This window comes from Megascapheus bottae, chromosome 1 (assembly GCF_031878675.1).
Source record: "Megascapheus bottae isolate mThoBot1 chromosome 1, mThoBot2.hap1, whole genome shotgun sequence".
Taxonomy (NCBI): Eukaryota; Metazoa; Chordata; class Mammalia; order Rodentia; family Geomyidae; genus Megascapheus; species Megascapheus bottae.
In genome coordinates this window covers 73,298,405-73,318,475 of record NC_143509.1, presented here as the reverse complement: position 1 = coordinate 73,318,475, position 20,071 = coordinate 73,298,405, and the positions used below count along the sequence as shown (strand labels likewise).

The 20,071-nt window shown below is 36.2% G+C and overlaps 1 protein-coding gene across 1 annotated transcript in view; it reads right to left on the bottom strand.

Annotated features, from left to right (window-relative positions):
- Abi3bp (ABI family member 3 binding protein) overlaps window positions 1–20,071 on the bottom strand; it is a 202,063-nt gene that overhangs the window by 92,546 nt on the left and 89,446 nt on the right. The window contains exons 7-13 of the mRNA XM_090347240.1: window positions 11,740–11,788; window positions 10,662–10,733; window positions 9,594–9,686; window positions 5,131–5,208; window positions 2,967–3,041; window positions 858–929; window positions 157–231 (exon numbers count right to left, since the gene is read on the bottom strand). Coding sequence (XP_090203366.1) covers window positions 157–231; window positions 858–929; window positions 2,967–3,041; window positions 5,131–5,208; window positions 9,594–9,686; window positions 10,662–10,733; window positions 11,740–11,788 — 514 coding nt within the window. The remainder of the gene's footprint in view (window positions 1–156; window positions 232–857; window positions 930–2,966; window positions 3,042–5,130; window positions 5,209–9,593; window positions 9,687–10,661; window positions 10,734–11,739; window positions 11,789–20,071) is intronic.

The following is a 20,071-nucleotide window of genomic DNA, read 5'->3' as shown; positions in this document are numbered from 1 at the left end:
GTTTGTTCTTGGATAATCCAAGAAACTAAAACGTAGAGGCTGCTCAAGAGAAATCCAATAAAACTCTGAGTCCTGTATGTTAGAATCCAAAAGCTGAGAGATGGATGATAGCTAAAAAGCTTTCTGCAATCTGACTTGGAAGTAGAATGCAATTACCAGTTGGAGGTCGCACAACCTTGGAATCTTCGGGTGCTTTAGCTGTAGATGCCATCCACGGCCTTTCGCTTGAAGCTATATTGAAAAGAAATGGAACATGCTGAAATTTTTTTGTAAGAAGGAAACAACAAAAGGACAGAAATGGGTTGCAGCTATAGTCAAATGGCTGCCAAAAGATGGAAAGAAGCAGCTCATACATATTCTATCAAAAGTCATAATTTATTGAGAAGAAATCAATAGGCTGCCAAGCAGACAGAAGCTGAGTAGTGGCCAGGGAGTTAAGAGTTTGGTGTCCTATTCTCCACAATTGAAAGGACAGAAAACTAGACAACTGGGTAATGTAATATTACTGTTTATGAATTATTTTCCTTTAATAGACAATCCAATGAAGTATTTTTTTCCTTCTTAGTCAAATCAACTACTTATTTGCCCAAGCTAAGGAAACTCATGAATTTACTGAGGAATTCAGAGATAGAATCTAGTAAGTGTATAGAAACAAGCCATTACCACTCACGCTAGTATACTGTATAGAAACAAGCCATTACCACTCACGCTATTATTATTAACATTATTGGTATTGCATATATGAGTAGGAATAAGGGATCAAATTCAATCTCTATAAATAATAGACAAGCAATCTACCACTGAATTACACCTCACCCCAACACCCAAGATTGTAATATCAAATATACTTTTATTACCCAAGGTACCCTCAGGTTTCTCAAAAGGGAAGGATGTTTCTTCTTCAGGAAATTCTGGAACTCTTTTTGGAGCTATAACAAAACAAACAGGATAGTTATGACCTAGGGTTCAAGTAACAGAGAGAAGAGATTTTAAAATCTAAGGTAGATAAAACAATAAATCCCACAAGGGCAATTATTTGACTTGAACTAAGAAATATCAGCTTTTCTTCTGTGTTTCAGTACAGTATATATATCTATGTAGATAGATATATATACATATACATTTATATGTACATGTTTACTTATGTGTATAGGTGTATATCTACATGTGTGTGTGTTTATATGCAGGATCTTGCTATGTAAACCAGGCTGGCTCTGAGAGCACAATTCTGCTTGTGATACCAAATGTTGGGATTACGAGTGTCAATCACTATGCCTGACTTAAAATTGCTTTTTCAATTTTTCATTATCAACTCACTGAATCTAAAGCATCTGGGCTCTTCTTTTTACTCTTATTGAACTAGTTTCTTGGTTTCTTCAGGTATTTTAATGTATGTGATCATGTACAATTTACTTAAATTCAAATGTAGTACCAAGCACACTTGAGTTAAAAAATATCCAGCCAATATCTTTTAGAATCTGAATGTTGGTAATTACATGGCTTTATACATAAAGTTCTTAAATTTTAGATATTTAACATATACAGATATACTAAGAATTCTATGGTGCCTGCAGAAATATTATAAATGTCTTCTCTGATAAGAGAAACAATTGAGTAAAAAATATTTAAGGAATATGTAAAAAGAATAAAAATTAGTATTAAAACATGATCATGGTATTATTTAAAAAAAAAAAAAACACAACACCATGGCCTAGTGGTAGAGTGCTTGCCTAGCATGCACAAAGGCCCAGGTTTGATTCCTCAGTACCACATACATAGAAAAAAGCTGGGAGTGGTGCTGAGGCTTAAGTGGTAGAGCTCTAGCCTTGAGAAAGTCCAAGGACAGTGCTCAGGCCCTGAGCTCAACCTCAGGACTGGCAAACAACAACAACAACAACACCCACACAACACCAGTAGATTTGTCAGTGAAGGCCTTCTTAGGATCCTAAAATACCTTGGTTTTAAAAAAAATCATCCTTAAGGGCTTGGGAGTGGGAAACTCATTATTGTTTAAACCATTGTCCCATTTTTCTTGTGAGGCAAAAAAAAAAGACTGAATTAACTGCAGGACTTCTACTATGCAGAAAAATTTCAGGTAATAATAAAGCTGCATAGTTCAATAATTTGTATCTAACGTGATCAGTGGCAATTCAAATCTAGGCATTAGAATTGTTTGCAATGCTTCTTGGGTCATTTCACTGAGAACTACAAGAAAGAAGCGGCTTAACTTGAGGTTTGACGTGGTGGATTATCCACGACGATGCACTACATGCTTCAAAACAGACTCAAGGGCAATGAGCAGTTGAGGCCTTTCATCAAAAGTGCTGACCTTCCCTGGAAGTTACAGAGCTGTTCCAAATTGAACAAACTTTCAGAAAATCAGCACCACAGGTGCAGAACAAAATTCAGACTATTCCTTGTCTTCAGGGAAAGAGAAGAAACTGCAATGGCAAGTTAGATTCTTTGTGGTAAAATAACAGCAAACATGAGTGATGAGAAATTTTATATAAACAAAGGTATGATTCTTTAAGGGATTCTTCCCATGTTTAGTACATGTAAGACCTTTCAAAAGCCCATTTGATCAGAGAACCCAGAGTCAAGACTTCCAGGTTCCTTCCACCCCTCCACGCTCTGGTGGTGGAAAGGCGGGGATTCTGTCTGTCCAGCAAGAGATTGGTAGGAAATGCATGCAGTGGATATCTAGCATCCAGATCTGCCAGGAATATAAGTCAACAGGATCAAGTCCTTTTTGATAACTCTTCCAATTGACTCTGTCCAACAAACAGGAATGTTACTTCCCCAAAGGTAGGGAAAGAAGGAAGAAATAGGGAAGGCAGAAGGGAAAGAGATAGAAGGGAAGGAGAGCCAGATTGAAGTATTGGGGTGAGGGTTTTTTTTGTGTATCATGGGATCTTATTTTTGTTATTCCTTTTTTTTTAAAGTTAGAAGAAAAGGTGTAGAATTGCCTCGTGTTGTTTCCAAAATGTCAAATGCAGCAGACACAGTGGGTTTAGTAGTTCTTGGAACGGTTCCAGGAGTTACTGAAAGGTAAAACAAACAATAACTTTGTAAATTAAGATAAAATGATGAAGCAACAAAGACCACAAAGCATATTTCATTCATATGTAGAATCAGTAGCTGATACTTATGCAGCATATTTCTTTTCAAAGTTCCTAATGGTAGACTTTCTGGCTTGACCTAGATATCAGGCTGACCCTCCTGGATCTGGTCTACTTTTTCTGTGTTCCATGAAAGTATACCAAACTGGTTTCCATTCAAGTACTTATCACTGTCTTTTATTTGTCTTTCTTTTTCATTTTCTTTCATAATCTACAGGGTTTAGGCAAAACCTAGAATATACAAACACACAATAATTGTTAAAGAACAAATGAGCAAATAAAAGAAAGACCTAGAGTTAGTGGTTCACTTAGAAACTATTATGCTATTAGGTTTCTCTCTCAAACTGTACTCAGCAAAGCTTGGAATTGGGTTGAAATTACCAACAATTTTCAAGTACTTAGCCACAGAGTTGTTTCAACTGCTAAGAGTAAAGGCAATGGAGACCTCAGGTAAATAACTTTGTGGAAATAAAAACCATAGATCTGGAAGGAATCATGAACTTGAAAATACTAGAATTTTGCAAAGTAAGGACATAAAATGAACACAATACTGAATAATAAGTTGTGGTTGTTGACTAAGTATTTGAAATGGAAAGTTCTGAAGAGAGTTTGGAAAAAAAAAACTTCAGAAATCTGCAGCCTCTCATCAGTTGTGGTGCCAAAAAATAAAGTGTAACTTAGGAAAATGGGTAGAATTTTTGAGGCAGTTAAGAATTTGGAATCATCCGTTGGGTCATGCCAGAACTTTTTAACTAAGCACATTGAATCCAAAAAGAGGAAAGTACCTAGAAATTGCACTCAAATGGATTATTTTACAAGTCTGAGTAGCTTCGATCATTCTCCAGTGAACATGGAAATGAAGACCCAATTCTCTTCAAACAGCACCATATTCTCTTGCTCTATCAGAAATAGTCCACGTCCATCTGTTTCTCAATGTTATTTTATTGCCCTATCAGCCCTATCTTCTCTAAACCAGTTATAGGTTGAAACATTTAATAGGAAATATCATGAATATGTCAAATTATGTCAATTTTGTTGATTAAAAGATTCACTTTGCTACACTGGAAGATTTCTTGCCAAATGTTTGATTCATCAAGTTCTGGATAAGGTGTTATCATTCTGGCAAAGACTCTGTACTTCAGAGATTTAATGTCTCCCTCGTGGTCTGAATGGGATAGTTCATTCAGAGAAGTAACACAAAAAGTTTGTTAGTTACAGGGATAAAGAATGTGAGCAGTGTTTACAACATTGACTCTGTAAAGAAATTTTTACTGGACTGTTAGCATTCAGTAGGCTAAGGTTGTTTATCTCCTAGGAACATTTGTTTCTAAAGAATTTTAGGATATTTTTATAACTATCAAACTAAGAACTGAGGAAAGATTGTTTTGCTAAACTGAAATTAAAAATGGTTCCAGGCCTTAAAATTTAAGAGCAAAGCACCAATACTGAAAAACAGACAAATAAACAAACAAAAACTATTATGCCAGGTACTGGTGACTTATGCCTGTAATCTTAGCTACTCAGTAGGCTGAGATCTAGGATCATGATTCAAAGCCAACCCTGGGCATGAAAATCCATGAGACTCATCTCCACCAGAAAACCATAAGTGAAACTGTTGCTCAAAGTGGTAGAGCACGAGCCTTGAGCTAAAGAACTTAGGAACAGCACCCGGACCCAGAGTTCCAGTCCCAATAAAACAACTAAAAAAAGAAACAACCCCCCCCCATTATTATGTTTTAGTGTAAAACTATTGCAGTGTTCACATAACTTTCATCTCTATGGAAAAATACAGCTTTTATATTACATATCAGCTAAATAATACAATTGTTCATTTTTCATCTTCATTTTTCCATATACATTAAAGACCTAGGATCTTGTTTTGTTTTACACTTAGGATTAAAATAACTTTTCAACTGACCATAACTAAAAATATATAAGCTTGTTGATGATTTCCTGTATGGAAAAAAATAAAACATTTGTTTTCCCAGTGCCAAGATTGAGCTCTCGTTACCTGTTATGGGCTGTGCTGGGATTTTTTCAATTTCTGGTGTTTTAGATTCAGCAGGTAAGGCCAAGCTTTCATTTTTAGCTAAAAAAAGGGGGGGAAATAATTTACTCCATTTTTCATAGCACAGTTACTCTCTCATTATCCCTTTCAACCAGCAAGTCAACTTTACTGTGCATTTCTACCAAGGACTAATAGGAAGAAGAGATAGACTTCAGGATTCCTTCTTCTTATTCCTGGCTAATTCTTTTTTTCCCAAGAATATATTCTTTTTTATTGTATTTTATTATTAGGATAATTAAGTTGATATTGGAATGACAATGAAAATTACAATGCAGTACTTGGATACATTTTGCATTTACCCAACCGTCCAGAAACAAGGACATACTAAATCCACTAGCACAACGATGTTCATTGCAGCACTATTTAACATAGCAAAGATAGGGAACCAGCCCAGATGTCCCTCAGTTGATGAGTGGATCAACAAGATGTGGTATTTATACACAATGGAATTCTATGCTGCTGTCAGAAAGAATGACATCGCCCCATTTGTAAGGAAATGGAAAGATTTGGAAAAAATCATATTAAGTGAAGTAAGCCAGACTCAAAGGAACATAGGCTCAATGGTTTCCCTCATTTGTCATAATCAGTAGAAACCTTGGGCTCTTCTAGCAGAGATTTACAATAGAACAAAACCTAGATACATAAGGCCATATAGAATGATGCTAAATGTAAGGACCTCCAGGATATAGAAACAAAAGCCATATAATGTGTAATTATTGTCCTTAATGTACTGTTATCTCTCATCTCTTTTGCTGTCCTTTATCTCATATTGTTACAGTACTTCACCTGATTATCTGATATATTATATATATGCGTACTTGGTTATTTGACGTTGGATAGGGAAGGGAGGAAAACAAGATGATGGGTGGGGATGGGGGGAGGGAAATGGGGACCAAGACATGAGAAAGGGTATCAATGTTTGTGAAGTAATGCACTTTCTATCTGGTGAATATAATGTAACCCTTCTATTAATTACAATGAAATATATGAAAAAAGAAAAATAATTTATTTTGGAAAAGCATCACAAAAATAATGGTAAGAGGTTGGGAGTTTGACCTTGTGGTATAGTGCTTGCCTAGCATGCACAAAGACCCAGGTTCAATTCTTTGGTACCACATACATAGAAAAGCTGGAATGATACATGGCTCAAGTGGTAGAGCTCTGGTCTTGAAGAAAGCCCAAGGACAGTGTTCAGTCCCTGAGTTCAGTACATAGGACTGGTAAAATATAATAATTAATAATAATGGTAAATTTTACTTGAGCCACATGTTAATATATATCTGCTATTTAATTCTGTGTGGAATTCAGTGCAAAGGATAGTGTAAGCTCAATACACACTGTACTCACAAAGTGACATTTTGAATTAGGGAAACCTCTATGTAGTATGGGTTCTTTCTTAAAGAAAGTATATGGCTAAACTAGAATTTCCCAAGGTCAATTGCTCCCAATTTTAGGATGTGCTCAGGATTCATTCCACTTGGGGATTTGGCAACCTCCATCAAGTGCAAACTTTTGAAATAGTTGAATAGCACGAAAGAATTCATGACACAAAAAGTGGATCAAATAATCAGAGAGGATTTTTTGTTGTTGTTTTTGTTGGTTGTGGGACTTGAACTCTGGGCCTGGGCGCTGTTGCAGAGCTACCACCCTACTCTTGAGCCACAGTGCCACTTCTAGTTTTCAACTGGTTAATTGGAGGTAAGATTCTCACAATCTTTAGTGCTCAGGCTGGCTTTGAAACTTGATCCTCAGATTTCAGCCTCCTGAGTAGCTAGGATTACAGGCATGTGCCACCGACGCCTGGCTAGAGAGGATTTTTTTATTAAAGAACTTATTAACATTAATTTTACATCATATTTCAAATGACAAGTTTAACAAACAAGTGTTCAAGAAGAGAATCTCTATATACAATCACTGGGACTTAGTTTTTAGAAGTTAATTCAAATTAGGCCTAGGGTTTGTATGTCATAGAAACATATTAATTTATGAAATAAAACATTATGTCTATAGAGTCATAGGTTTTATGTCTGTATAGTTATGTTTATATTTCCATTACCATGTCCATAGCATTGGGTATGAAATATTGAGTCCTCACTCTTGTACTCTTTGGATTTAAGAGCCACATATTAAGGATACCATGCGCCTTTTGTTCCTTAGGTCTTGACTAGAGAGGATTTTTTAAAGTCTAAATAGGTTATGGACCTTTCAACTTTGGCATTATTGTCACTTGAGACTAGTTAGGTATTTTGCTGGTGGGTGTCAGCAGATGCTATCCTGTACTAATGGAGAGTTGGTGGCATTTCTTGCTTCTTCCCACTGGAGCTTCCCTGGGGGGTCATAGTCATTACTTGCTGAGAATTAATCTAGCTTATCAAAATTTTTTTGAACATGCAAATTTTGTAAGGCAACATCACTTTCAGAAAGGCCATTTTTTCTTGATTTCACTTAATATAGGCATGAAGTATGTCTTTACTTCTAATTAACTTAAAGACAATTAGAAAGCCATCAGAAAATATAGGGAATGGAAAGATATTTAAGTGAGAGACTTGATATGAAGTGTGTACAAGCGTTCTACTGCACTACGTCCACCGACACCAGAAAAGTAAAATGGCATTGAAAGATATCCTAAACTTGGGGAAATTCCTTATCCTCCATTTATCTTCTGTACTATTTTTTTTTCCCAGCAGAGTTGTTTCCCTTAAATTTTGGCAGGCCAAGTATTGGCTTTGGCAGACCCTTTGGCACATCCCTCAGAGATACCTCAGAGATGTGTGATGTGTGATGTGTGTGTGTGTGTGTGTGTGTGTGTGTGTGTGTGTAATATTAGCACTCTTGTTTATTTCTCTCATTATTCACACCATATGTTCTTAAAACAAAAGCTATTACATCTCTTGATGTCCCATGATGCGTACTGGTAGAATGGGGGTGTTATTTTTAGGATTTACTCCCTCAAGAAATACGACTTTTCTGAATTGCTGTAATAATCAGCTTCAGGAAAATTTATTTTTCCCTTGGTAGTATAAAAAAAGCTGTTTATGCCCACACTCTTTTTATTTGGAAAAAAATAGCATTTCTGCTCATCAAAATGAAATGCAGTTTACAGACTAGGAGAAAATATTTGAAAATCATGCTTCTGATAGGGATTCGATATCCAAACCACATAAAGAAGGAACTCATAAAACTCATCAACAGTGTCAATGATTGATGACAATTAGTTTGATATTTCAAAATTGCTAGTAGAATTTTGTTCCCTGGGCAAGCACTTTACCACTGAGCTACAGCCTTATTAACCCCTCCCAATTTTATTAATGTAGCTTCTTTTGGGAAAAAAAATAGTCTGTTAAGAAGATAAACTTGATGGATGAGATTTTCCTTAGATTTCCTGCATTTGCAATTATACCAAGCATGTCTATGTGTTAAATTTGCAATAGGTATTTCACTAGAAATCCAAGTTCAAATAGGTATTTTCTATTTATCTTTCTTGTTATTTTCACATTTGTTATTTGCTTAGTTTTCTTTATTAAGATAACGCTCAACTGTGACATTTGACATTTTGAAACAAAAACAACACTAAACAAAATCCAGTAATATCCATTAAGTTAAAGAATTTATATTAAGGTGGCACATAAAATTTGGCAAAGAAAATTTTTTGAGAACATTATTCAAAACTAAGTAATGAAACAACTTGTCTTTAGTTTAGAACAAACACTATCACATCACTGATCTGGTGACCAGCTTCTTGCTGGTCTCCTTCACAAATTGTCTTTGGTTCTTTAGATGATTGTAATAAGGACCAAATGAAGAAGAGGCTGCTTGGTACCTTTATTTCCTTCTCTTGCAAATGCTATGAACGCAGTCTCTGTAGAGTAAAAGCTAAGTACAGCATCCCAAATTCTTCCAAAATCTGTTCCACTGAGGAAATGTAATTTGGAAGCTTGTGGGTAGCACCACATTTATACAAGGCAGGGTTGACTCACAGAATTTTATAGCTGAGAGACAAGAGGTCAAGTCTAATGGACAAATTAAGAAAAGGAAATCCAAAGTCACATATTTAACTTCTTGCGGGAGTATTTTATAACAAAAAATTTAAGGGATATACAAAATCACAAATATTTAATAAGTGATGTGTAAGGCTGGAATCTGTTTTTCTAAAACCTTCAGCCTATGATTAAATGTTCTTCCTCCTTTCTTTTTTGCTCATGTACATATATTTATATTTATTGTATTTATCTAAATATAACTATTTCACTGTTCACATGATCTGTGTGAGCAGCTTTAATGCTGCAGTTTCTGTGCCCTACTCTTTGTTAGCACCAAACATCTCATGTACAAGAGTCCTTGGATCGCCTAAGAATAGTGGTGTCCAAATTCACTCACTGAGAAGTTCATAGACATTTGATCCTTACCTAATTGTGCCTTCAGGGCATCTGAAATCTCCAACATTATAGATGTAGGCAGTCTTACAGTGGTTTCATTCATACCTGGAATAATAAGGTGGACTGCAAGGCAGTAAAGGGAGAAGAAAATGTATAATGATGTAAAATAAAGTTAAGAACATCACACACTAGATTATGAAAACTTAGCATTTGGCTTAGCCAATTTGAAACCAAAATTTGAAATGTAAAAATATGACCATACTTTTCTGATAAAGTACTTTTCATATTTAGAACTGAACTTATGAAATCCTATCTTTTAGTTCATTAGCACAAAAATTGTAAAATCAGTGCCTAAGAAGTATAGTAAAGAAAAAGACTGTAATAAACATCAATATATAGGTTAAAAAAAGAAATGTAGTAAATGAAGAACATCATTATCAATGATAGTGGGGCGTGGGTTTGTCTGTGTGTGTGTGTGTGTGTGTGTGTGTGTGTGTGTGTGTGTGTGTGATGATGATGATGATGTGCTGATCCTGGAGCTTGAACTCAGGACCTGGGTATGGTCCCTGAGCTTTTGTGCTCAAGGCTAGTACTCTACCAGTTTAGTCACAGTTCTACTTCTAGCTTTTTGGTGTTTAATTGGAGATAAGGGCATCTTGGACTTAACTGCTTGGGCTGGTTTTGAATCATGATCCTCAGAGCTCAGCCTCCTAAGTAGCTAGAAATGTGAGCCACTATTGCTCAGCAAACAAATACTCACTTTTAAAAGACCTGTCCAACATGACCCTTAACACCCCTGTGGATAGGTAGCATGAGGGATTCCATTAAGCTAGATCAATCTCATTAAAAAGATAGAGTCTAGGTTCTTATCCTAGAATAGACACATGCCAGAATGACAAGCAGTAAAAGGCTATTAATTAATTTATCAAGACCAACTCAGCAAGCCATCAGGATCTTCCTACCAAGAGAATCTTCTGCTTACCCATTCTGTTGTTTTTTTCTGAGTTATAATAAAACACCACTGTGGATGAAAGAAAAAAAAAAAGAATCGTCTGACTTCCCTATTTTAGATGTGGACTTCAAGCTTGACACACTCACCTAGAATTGTTCCTCCAAAGGGAATCTTCTCTGGAGATTTAGTTGAAGCTTTGTGGGTAATATTCTGAATCACTGTTGAGACACAAAAAGATAATAGTGCTCTAAGAAGAAGAAGCTGGTGATGTGAAGACATCTGCCCTGGGAGAGAGCTTAAGCTGAGTTTGTAAACTAATAGAAAGCAGCTCAGGGGACTGGCTGCAGAGGCCAGGGAGGGATGAGAAGCTACTCACTACTCTTCTATTAGATAACAAAAGGCTGGTTCGATCATAAAGTAATCTATTCTAACTAAAAGGAAATTTGCCTCCTATCTCCACTATCTGCTGCCTGCCCTTTCCCCAAGTCCACAAGAACTAACACAAATTGTGTCGATGACCAAGTGACAAGAAAAACATAGAAAGCATGCGGAAGGTCTTTAGATGCTGCTAATAACTAATTGGTCCTGTTTTAAGGGTACAATCAGGACATGTGTTTTCTTAAAATGAAAAACAATTTTAAGGCCATATCTCTTCCACCAAGAAACCTCCTAAAAATAGTGGATCCAATTTAATCATTTGAAAACTAAAAGCCAAAAACAAATAAACAAAAAAAGGATATTGAATGAGACTTTGTAATTTGTGAAATATAGACATTGTGATCTTTATTTTCAATAGGCTAATGGAAGTATCTTATTAGTGGGCTTTTTTTCAGGTATTCTAACAATACTGAGTAAAGCTTGACATATTTTTTTAAATTCATTTTAAGTAGTGTACAAAGAAATTGTCATTCAATAAGGCAGTTTGTGAGTACAAAGTATATAAATCAATTCATCCCTTTCTTTACCCCCCTCCATCTCTCCCAACCCCCCAAACTAGTTTGTGTTGTTTTTAATTAGTACCCCTGTGGTTGTCCTGCCAGTGTGATTGTCCATGTTTTTGCATTTTGGTTCATAAGCCCAAATTGTCTATTAACTACTAATTTACTAGACTAAAATAGTTGGTTCAGATTTTCTGCGAAAACAATTTTAAAAAACTAAAAAGAAGCACTTTGTTAATTATCTTCGTAAAAAATAGTTCTTACATGTGCACAGAAGATTAATTACCTTCCTTGATGATTGTTATTGGGATGAGTTTCCTTGGGACATACCCTGGCTGAAAAGAGACAAAGAAAATCAGTTTGTTTGTTTTTTTCTGTGCCAGTTCTCTGGCTTGAGCATAAGAGTGTGGGAGCCATCCCTGAGCTTCCTTTGCTCAAGGCTAGGGTTCTACCACTGGAACCACAGCTTTACTTCCAGCTTTAAAAAATAGTTTATTGAGAATAAGAATCCTATGGATTTTCTGCCCCTGCTGGCTTCACACCTCCTGAGTAGCTAGGGTTACAAGCAAGATACCAGCAAATATCGAGAAACCAGTTTTTAAATTAATAGTAACAAAAATATCAGACTTAGATATAGACCTTTCCTACATTCAGTGAGGATTCCTATGACACAGATTTAGTAGTCACTGGAAAAATCTTTTAACACATACATTTGCCTCTGTTTTATTGGACTACATACCCCCCCCCTCCCGAGAATAGCAAGTTTGACAGAAGGATTTTCTTGAACTTCCATTTACTTAGAAACTGCAACGGAAACAAACTAGTCTGGATTGGTTACAATTCATTTCCATTTCATTTAAGATAGCACCCAGCCAAGTTCTTTCTTTACATTTCTCTTCTAAACTATGTTAAATTACATATTCTTTTTCTTTTTTTGCCAGTCATGGAACTTGAGCTCTGCCTGGACGCTGTCCCTGAGCTCCTCAGCTCAAGGCTAGTGCTCTACCACCTGAGCCACAGCATGGCTTCCACATATGTTTGCTCTCTCTCTCTCTCTCTCTCTCTCTCTCTCTCTCTCTCTCTCTCTCTCTCTCTCTCTCTCTCTCTCTCTCTCTCTCTCTCTCTCTTTCTTTTCTTTCTCTGTTGTGGGTCACAGGGCTTGAACTCGGCCTGGGTGCTGTCCCTGAGCTCTTCAGCTCAAGGCTACTGTCCTATCTTGAGCCAAACCCCACTTCCCTTTTTCTACAGGTTAATTGGAGATAAGAGTGTCAGGTCCTTTTGTGCCCAAGCTGGCTTTAAATCTTGATCCTCAGATCTCAGTCTCCTGAGTAGCTAGGGTTACAGGCATGAGCCACCGAGCCCAGCCTCTACATCTTCATTTTTAAAACCAGTTGAGATCAGTCAAGTATAGCCAACTACTGTATTGTTATTCTACCTACCCAACCACCATGAGCTACTGGCACTAAGAATTATTGCCTAAAAGGGCAGAGCTAGGCCTCAGACATTTCTTGCTTTAAAGTCTGTAGTCCACCTTTCTGTCTCTACACAAGAACCTCACAAGTACTAAGGCAGATCCCAGAGCACTTTACTGCCTCTTCTCACTGAAATCACCACAGAGGTCCTCTGACTGGAAGCTGGAGGTCATACAGTGACTTGAACTTGACTTCACAGTGAAGTCATGGCCAGACATGAGCACAAGGCAACGTTAGGTGAGAGAGATGTGAGGACCAGTGGTGAGAAGAACAGGAACTATACATGGAAGGATTGGCTAGAAAGAGTTAGTTTCAAGTACTTGATTCAACTTAATCCCATGATCTATAGAGACACGCCATGTGCCAGATCTGCTCATTTTCAAGGATGAACTGAGCATGAAACACTTGTGTCCCCAGTTAAGAAGTATCACAATACCAACCCTACTCTTAAGCTATTTGTACTCTCTTAGGGACGCACAGAAAAATACATGCAGAAAATAAGTTTTTATGTTTATATCTTATACTCACACAAAAAGTTTACTATCACTGACTAGTTTTTCAAAAGTTCCATCTGTACTTATGACATAGTAATTTCTTTCTTAGCGTTCAGCTTAAAGAATTAACTAAAGATATACATATATATAATTGTTTTTTGTACAAGACTGTTCATTTCCACAAAATAACATCATGATCTAAAAGTGCAAGCTTTATTTAATCCAAAGTAATTTATATTCATTTTATTTAATAAGTATTAGCTCAAATTTTAATATAGTTAATATAGTTTAACAGTAATAGTCAAAATTAATTAAAATGGAAACATGCAGTCTACAAACACAAAAGGCACAAGCTTCATTCACAGTATAACTTGATTTTATAAATTTGAACTTAACAATCAAGAAGAATATACTTTAAAGTTTTTTAATAGTAGTTTTAAAATAAGTTTATATTGATTCTGCTTTGTTTAACTTTCTGTATTTGCCAAATCCCCTAAAGAAAGAATTCCATTTCTAATCAAGCAAAGCTACTTTCATCTACAGCCTATTCAACTGTCATATCCATTTCTGTCCTGCCACAACCAGTATTAGTGAAGAAAGGAATGATTTTAACACAATTGTAGACAGTTTTTAGTGTCTACAGGGAAGGACAGGGAAATGGTCAAAATTAATGCATATCTTTTGTCATGAAGGAAAAATATTCTCCTCTGTGAAATTATACCGGTAGGAAGATCACTTTCAGCTTCATCATAAGAATCTTTATGTCAGCACATTCAGACAACCTGGCCCCCTCCACTCTGGCTCTAGTCCTCCCTCATCTGTGCTTTCAGCCAAAGGGCTGTCAGAACCCAGTCTGTATAACTGCTCAGAATTGTGTTGGATTTTATTTACCTTTTATGTTAACAATTTACATTTGTTTTGACATTGATTTTTTTCACAATTATATATTTACGAGGTACAATATGATGTTTTGATATAAGCATAAAAAGGCAGTCGAGTGGGGTGCTAGAGGCTCACACCTAAAATCCTAGCTATTCAAGAGGCTGAGATCTGAGGATTTCAGTTCAATATCAGCCTGGGCAGGAAAGTCTATGTGACTCTTATCTCCAGTTGATCACCAGAAGACCAGAAGTGATGTTGTGACTCCCAGAGGTAGAGCACTACTCTTGAGCAAAAGGACTCAGGGATAGTACCCAAGTCCTGAGTTCAAGCCCCACAACTGACAAAAAAAATGGAGCTGATATACCCATATCTTCACTTATTCATCCTTTATTTGTGGTAAGACACTGAGAATTGAACTATATATGATTAGAATTCATGGTCATGCTACTTTATGATAGTTTTCAAAAAGTTGTTCCACCTGTTTAAAACTTGGAGCAGAATCTCACCATTCCTCTCTGCTGTAATAACCAAAATTCTACTCTTTACATTTACAAGGTCAACACTTCAGAGAATTTTCAATGCCCAGTGTGGCAAATCCCAGTCACCAGAGTGTCCTTGTGAGGGAGTCACATTATCTTTGCAGGTACCAGTATCATCTCTGTTAAGTCTGGGGCTAGCACAACAAAAGTTAATAGGTAATCTGTCTTCTACTGGCTCTGAGTCCTATCACTTAGTATATGCCTTATTGAATGTAAAGGTTTTAAAGAAATTTCACACATGATAACACAAAGGTTGACATGTTAAATGGCGTGATACCATTTTTCATTTCTTTATTGTAACGATTTTTATTCACATCATTTTTGACAGAAACGAATGGAGAATATTTTTCTCATCATAGATGGAACAAAATTTCTTTTCTTAGAGATGTCTTGAATTCAGCCCAATGTTTTATTAAGTTGACAGCAAGAATATAGGTACAACATGTACTGCCAAAAATAAGGAAACCATTTATTGCATAAGGCAATTCTTTCTAAACTTATGATTGTTTCCTGCCTTGTCTGAAGCCAAAGATGTGCCCAGACTGGACTAATGAACAAAAATTACATCTCAATAGTAAGGTTTTCTAAAGCCATCAGAAAATACTTGCTGCTACCTAACATATCTCTGCCAAAGACTTTAAAATCCCCACCCAGGAATCTACATTGTGTCTTCTTATAAAAAGTAAGGAAAACTACTATCACCAGAAGATGAAATATTATGATAATTATTAAAATTCTAGCATATAACTATTTATAACCCACTTTTATTTTATTCTATTCTTTTAATTCTGGGGAATGAATCCAGGGACTTGAATTTGGTGAGAATGCTCTGCCACTTGCGCCAAATGCTGAGCCCCCAAGTTTGAGTATGTGCATAATGATCTCTCCTTTCTACAGTGGCCTTGTTATTAAGAAACCTTTGGCTTTGTCCTACAGTCACTGGTGGAAATTGCATGGAGCCTCGATGGAGTCTTGCAGGCCCATGTGCCATCTTGGCTGGTATGGTGCATTATTTGAATGTCCCTCAAAAGTTCAGTTCATGAGTCATAACTTAATCCTCCATGCAAAAGTGTTGACAAGTGAGAACTTGCAGAGATGACCAACCCTTTTGGTTCGTCAACATTGGGTTGGGTCTTGGTAAAGGGCCAAGTTTGGCCTTCTCTACCCTTTCACTACTACTTTTACTACTCACCACGGATGGCATAGCATGAAAGCCCCTACTAAAGTGTAGCCTCTGGGACTTGGGCTGTATATAATAAATGTATAAATAAATTATTTATTTAATATTCATTTAATATTTTATTAATTATATAATAAATTGATATAAAAGCATGGTTGTTCCTGCCTGTAGTTCCAGCTACTCAGAAGGAAGAGGCAAGTGGATTTAAAGTCTATGAGGCTAGCCTACATAAAGGCCATGAGACTTTCAAAAACCAATGGCCTGGAATCAATGTCTAGTAGGAGAGAGGGAAGGAAGAAAGGAAGAAAGGAAGGAAGGAAGGAAGGAAGGAAGGAAGGAAGGAAAGAGGGAGGGAGGGAGGGAGGGAGGGAGGGAGGGAGGGAAGGAAGGAAGAAGAGGAGGGAGGGAGGAAGGAGAAAAAAGGAATGAAAGAAGAAAATGGAACAAAGGGAAAAACAAAGGAATGATGAAAGGAAGTGAAAAAGGAAAGGAAGTGCCATTTAAAGTATTTAACAACTAGTAGGTTAAAGGTACCCAGGGCTGGGAATGTGACTTAGTCATAGAGTGCTTGCCTAGCAAGTATGAAGTCTGGAGTTCAATGCCTCAGTATCATATAAATAGAAAAGACTGCAAGTGGAGCTGTGATTCAAGCAGTAGAGTTCAAGCCCCAGGACTGGCAAAAAAAAAAATAAAAAGATACTAACTAAGCAAAAAAAGACCCTGGTACAATGGTAGTGTGACTTGCCAACAGGACACATACTTGTATACAGGAATTATATAAAGCAGCAAACCAAACAAGATGAATATATTTAGTACTCAAAGGGTTTTTTTTTTCTTTTTTTCTTTGGTACAGATACAGATGCTTGAACACAGGGTATTTGGCTCTAATTCATATTATGCTCTACCACTTGAGCAACATCTCTAGTTCTGGAGACAGAAGTCTGAGGATCTGTCTGCTCAAGATGGCTTCCGGTGGTTAGCCTCAGACCTCAGCTTCCTGAATAGCTATCTAATGCCTAAAATAGATCAAGGCACTCAACCTTTTTCACCTAATATTTTTTTTCATCTTTCAAAAGGATAACCTTTGGCTCAAGTTCTTTTTTCCTATTTCCTGTTTTGCTATTTAGAATACTTAGAAATAAGGCTGTTTAGATGAATGAAAATATCTTTTAATGAGTCTTTTACTTAAAACATCAAAGATCAAACATCTGGAATTGATTTTATATCATTTGAAATACCACTTTCCAAGATCGGTTTCAGAGAATACAGAGGTGAATGTTTTCACCTAGTCTGTATGAGGACTGACATATCACTCTGAAGTACCAAATGATCTTTCAGAATCAATTATATCTGGTCACCTAAGACAGTCAAATCTATTCAGAAGACTCCTCAGCTTTCTTACTTCTCAAAGATGCCCAAGAGCAGAGCTGTCAGTTCGTTAAATGTTTTTCTGTTATCCAGAAAGTGATCATAAAGAATCACTTATTTGAGTATTCCTCTGGAAACAACCAAGATTTTTAAAGTGCAGCTCACCAGAGCTGGCTGGAGATGGGGTGTCCCGCCTCCCAGCTTGAAGTGATAAAGCATCTGGCCCAGGGTCATAGACACAGGAATATTCTCCCTAGCCCTTCATGACTGTTAATGACAATAAAAAGAAAATTAAATTCCCTTGTAGTAAAATGTCAACCATCTTTCCCAATCATGCTGAGTAATTTACACTAAAGGAACTGTTCTGCCCAAATAAATAAAATTATTGGAATATGACAGCTGAGAGAAGGAAATCACTTGGAAGATTCAACATGGCAACTCCTCTGTACAACAAAGCAGATAATAAAAAAATCAATTAAAAATAAAATGAAAATAAAGATGGAACATAACAGTCAAGAGGTAGGAGATATGTGTCCTAAGAAACCACAATAATGAGTGAGATTGCTTTGGAAAAGAATGAAAAAGTATTCCACTATTTCACTTTCCATGATATTAATTGGATCCAAGAAAAACAACATGGCACTGGTGGCTGGTGTTTGTTGTCCTAGCTGCTCAGGAGGCTGAGATCTGAGAATTACAGTTCAAAGCCTGAGAAGGAAAGTCTGTAAGAATTCCATCTTCAATTAACTACCATAAAAGGCAGAAGTGGAACCATGACTCAAGTGGTAGAGCTCTAGACTTGAGCACAAAAGCTCAGTCAGTGCCAGTACCTTAGCTCAACCTCCAGGAAAAGAAAAAAGAAATATTTACAATTCAATATATGGTACTAGGCCAATTTGTTGTTTAGAAATAATATAAAATTTAATTATAGAGCTGGGAGTTTGGCCTAGTGGTAGAGTGCTTGCCTAGCATGCACAAAGACCCGGGTTCAATTCCTCGGTACTCCACATACATAGCAAAAAGCCGGAAGTGGTGCTGAGGCTCAAGTGGTAGAGTGCTAGCCTTGAGAAAGTCCAAAGACAGTGCTCAAGCCCTGAGCCCAAGCCCAGGACTGGCAAAAAAAAATTTAATTATACAAAAATTAAAACTACAGACGAGGGAGCAGAATATGTTTATCTGTTTTCTGGAGATGGAAGTGTTTTCTAAAATATAACTGAAAGCAAATTTTAAGACTTGCCTATTTAAAATGTTCTCATAAACAAATTTAATTTTTAAAATGTGAGAAAAATATGTCTAGATGATACCATAAAGCATCATTGTCCTTTAACCTAAAAAGCCTTGAAATTATTCAATTAAATGCAATGCTCAGTAAACAAATAACTACACCTACAGGTCAGTAAGTAGAAAATACAAGTGAGAAAGTATTACTTTATCTGCAGTCAGAGAAATGGAAATGAAAATGACTATTTCAGCTATTATATTATCCTAAACCAGAAATGCATAATGATTTCAGAGGACACTTAAGCAAGATAAACTCAGACACAAATTTTTGGCAAATGTTAAGCACCTTTCTGGAAAGAAGTTTGATGAGCATCCATATTAAGAAGCACTGGAAATGTTAAAAGTACAAAGTGATAATAGATATTTCTAAGTATTTTGAGGAAACAACAAGAAATGTGAAGATTTTTTGTATGTGTCCACTGTAACAGCACTTAAATTAAAACAATTCAAACAACTTAAATATCTACAACCTAGAAACTGAGTAAGTTATTTAGATTGCATAATGTACATCAGTTAAAATTATATTTATGAAGAGCTTTTAATGATATGAAATATGCTTATGCTATATTAGACTAAGTGAAAACAGCAAGAAAAATTGCACATATATTATGATTTTAATTTAATTAATTTATTTATTTTTGTGGGTCATGGGGCTTAAACTCAGCCTGGGCGCTGTCCCTGAGCCTTATAGCTCAAGGCTACCACAGTACCCTTGAGCCAAGCCTCATTGCCCATTTTCTAGAAGTTAATTGAGATAAGAGTCTCAGGTCTTTTTGTGTCTGGGCTGGCTTTGAGCCTTGATCCTCAGATCTCAGCCTCCTGAGTAGCTAGGATTACAGGTGTGAGCCACCGCACCCGGCTTGGTTTTAATTTTATGATGAAAAAGTAGATGCTATGATTTTTAAGTCACTGAAACAAAATACATTGCCTAGAAACAACTCAGTGTAGTTAAAGTCATCTTATTCTTGGCAAAGGTGCTAAAATTATACATCAAAGAAAGGATAGCTTCTTCAATAAGTATGTTAGGAACACTGGATAACCAATTCCAAACCTAAACATAAGACCTGAATCTATGGTAATATTAGAAAAATATATAGGAGTAACACTTCAAGACATTTTTGCATAATTTTCTGCACAAGACTTCCAAAAGCATCAGTAAACAAAAAAGCATTATTCATAACTAAGAATTATACATAACTAAGACACTTCTGTGCAAGGGAATAGTCGACAGAGCTAACAACCTACAAAGTGAAGAAAAATATTTCAAATTATCCATTGGACAAAGCATTAATATTTAGAATATATAAGGAATGTTTAAAATCCAATTTAGAAAGCAGAAAAATGAGCAGAGGATATGAGTAGAAACTTTTCAAAAGAAGAAATTCAAAAGGTCACCTATTTT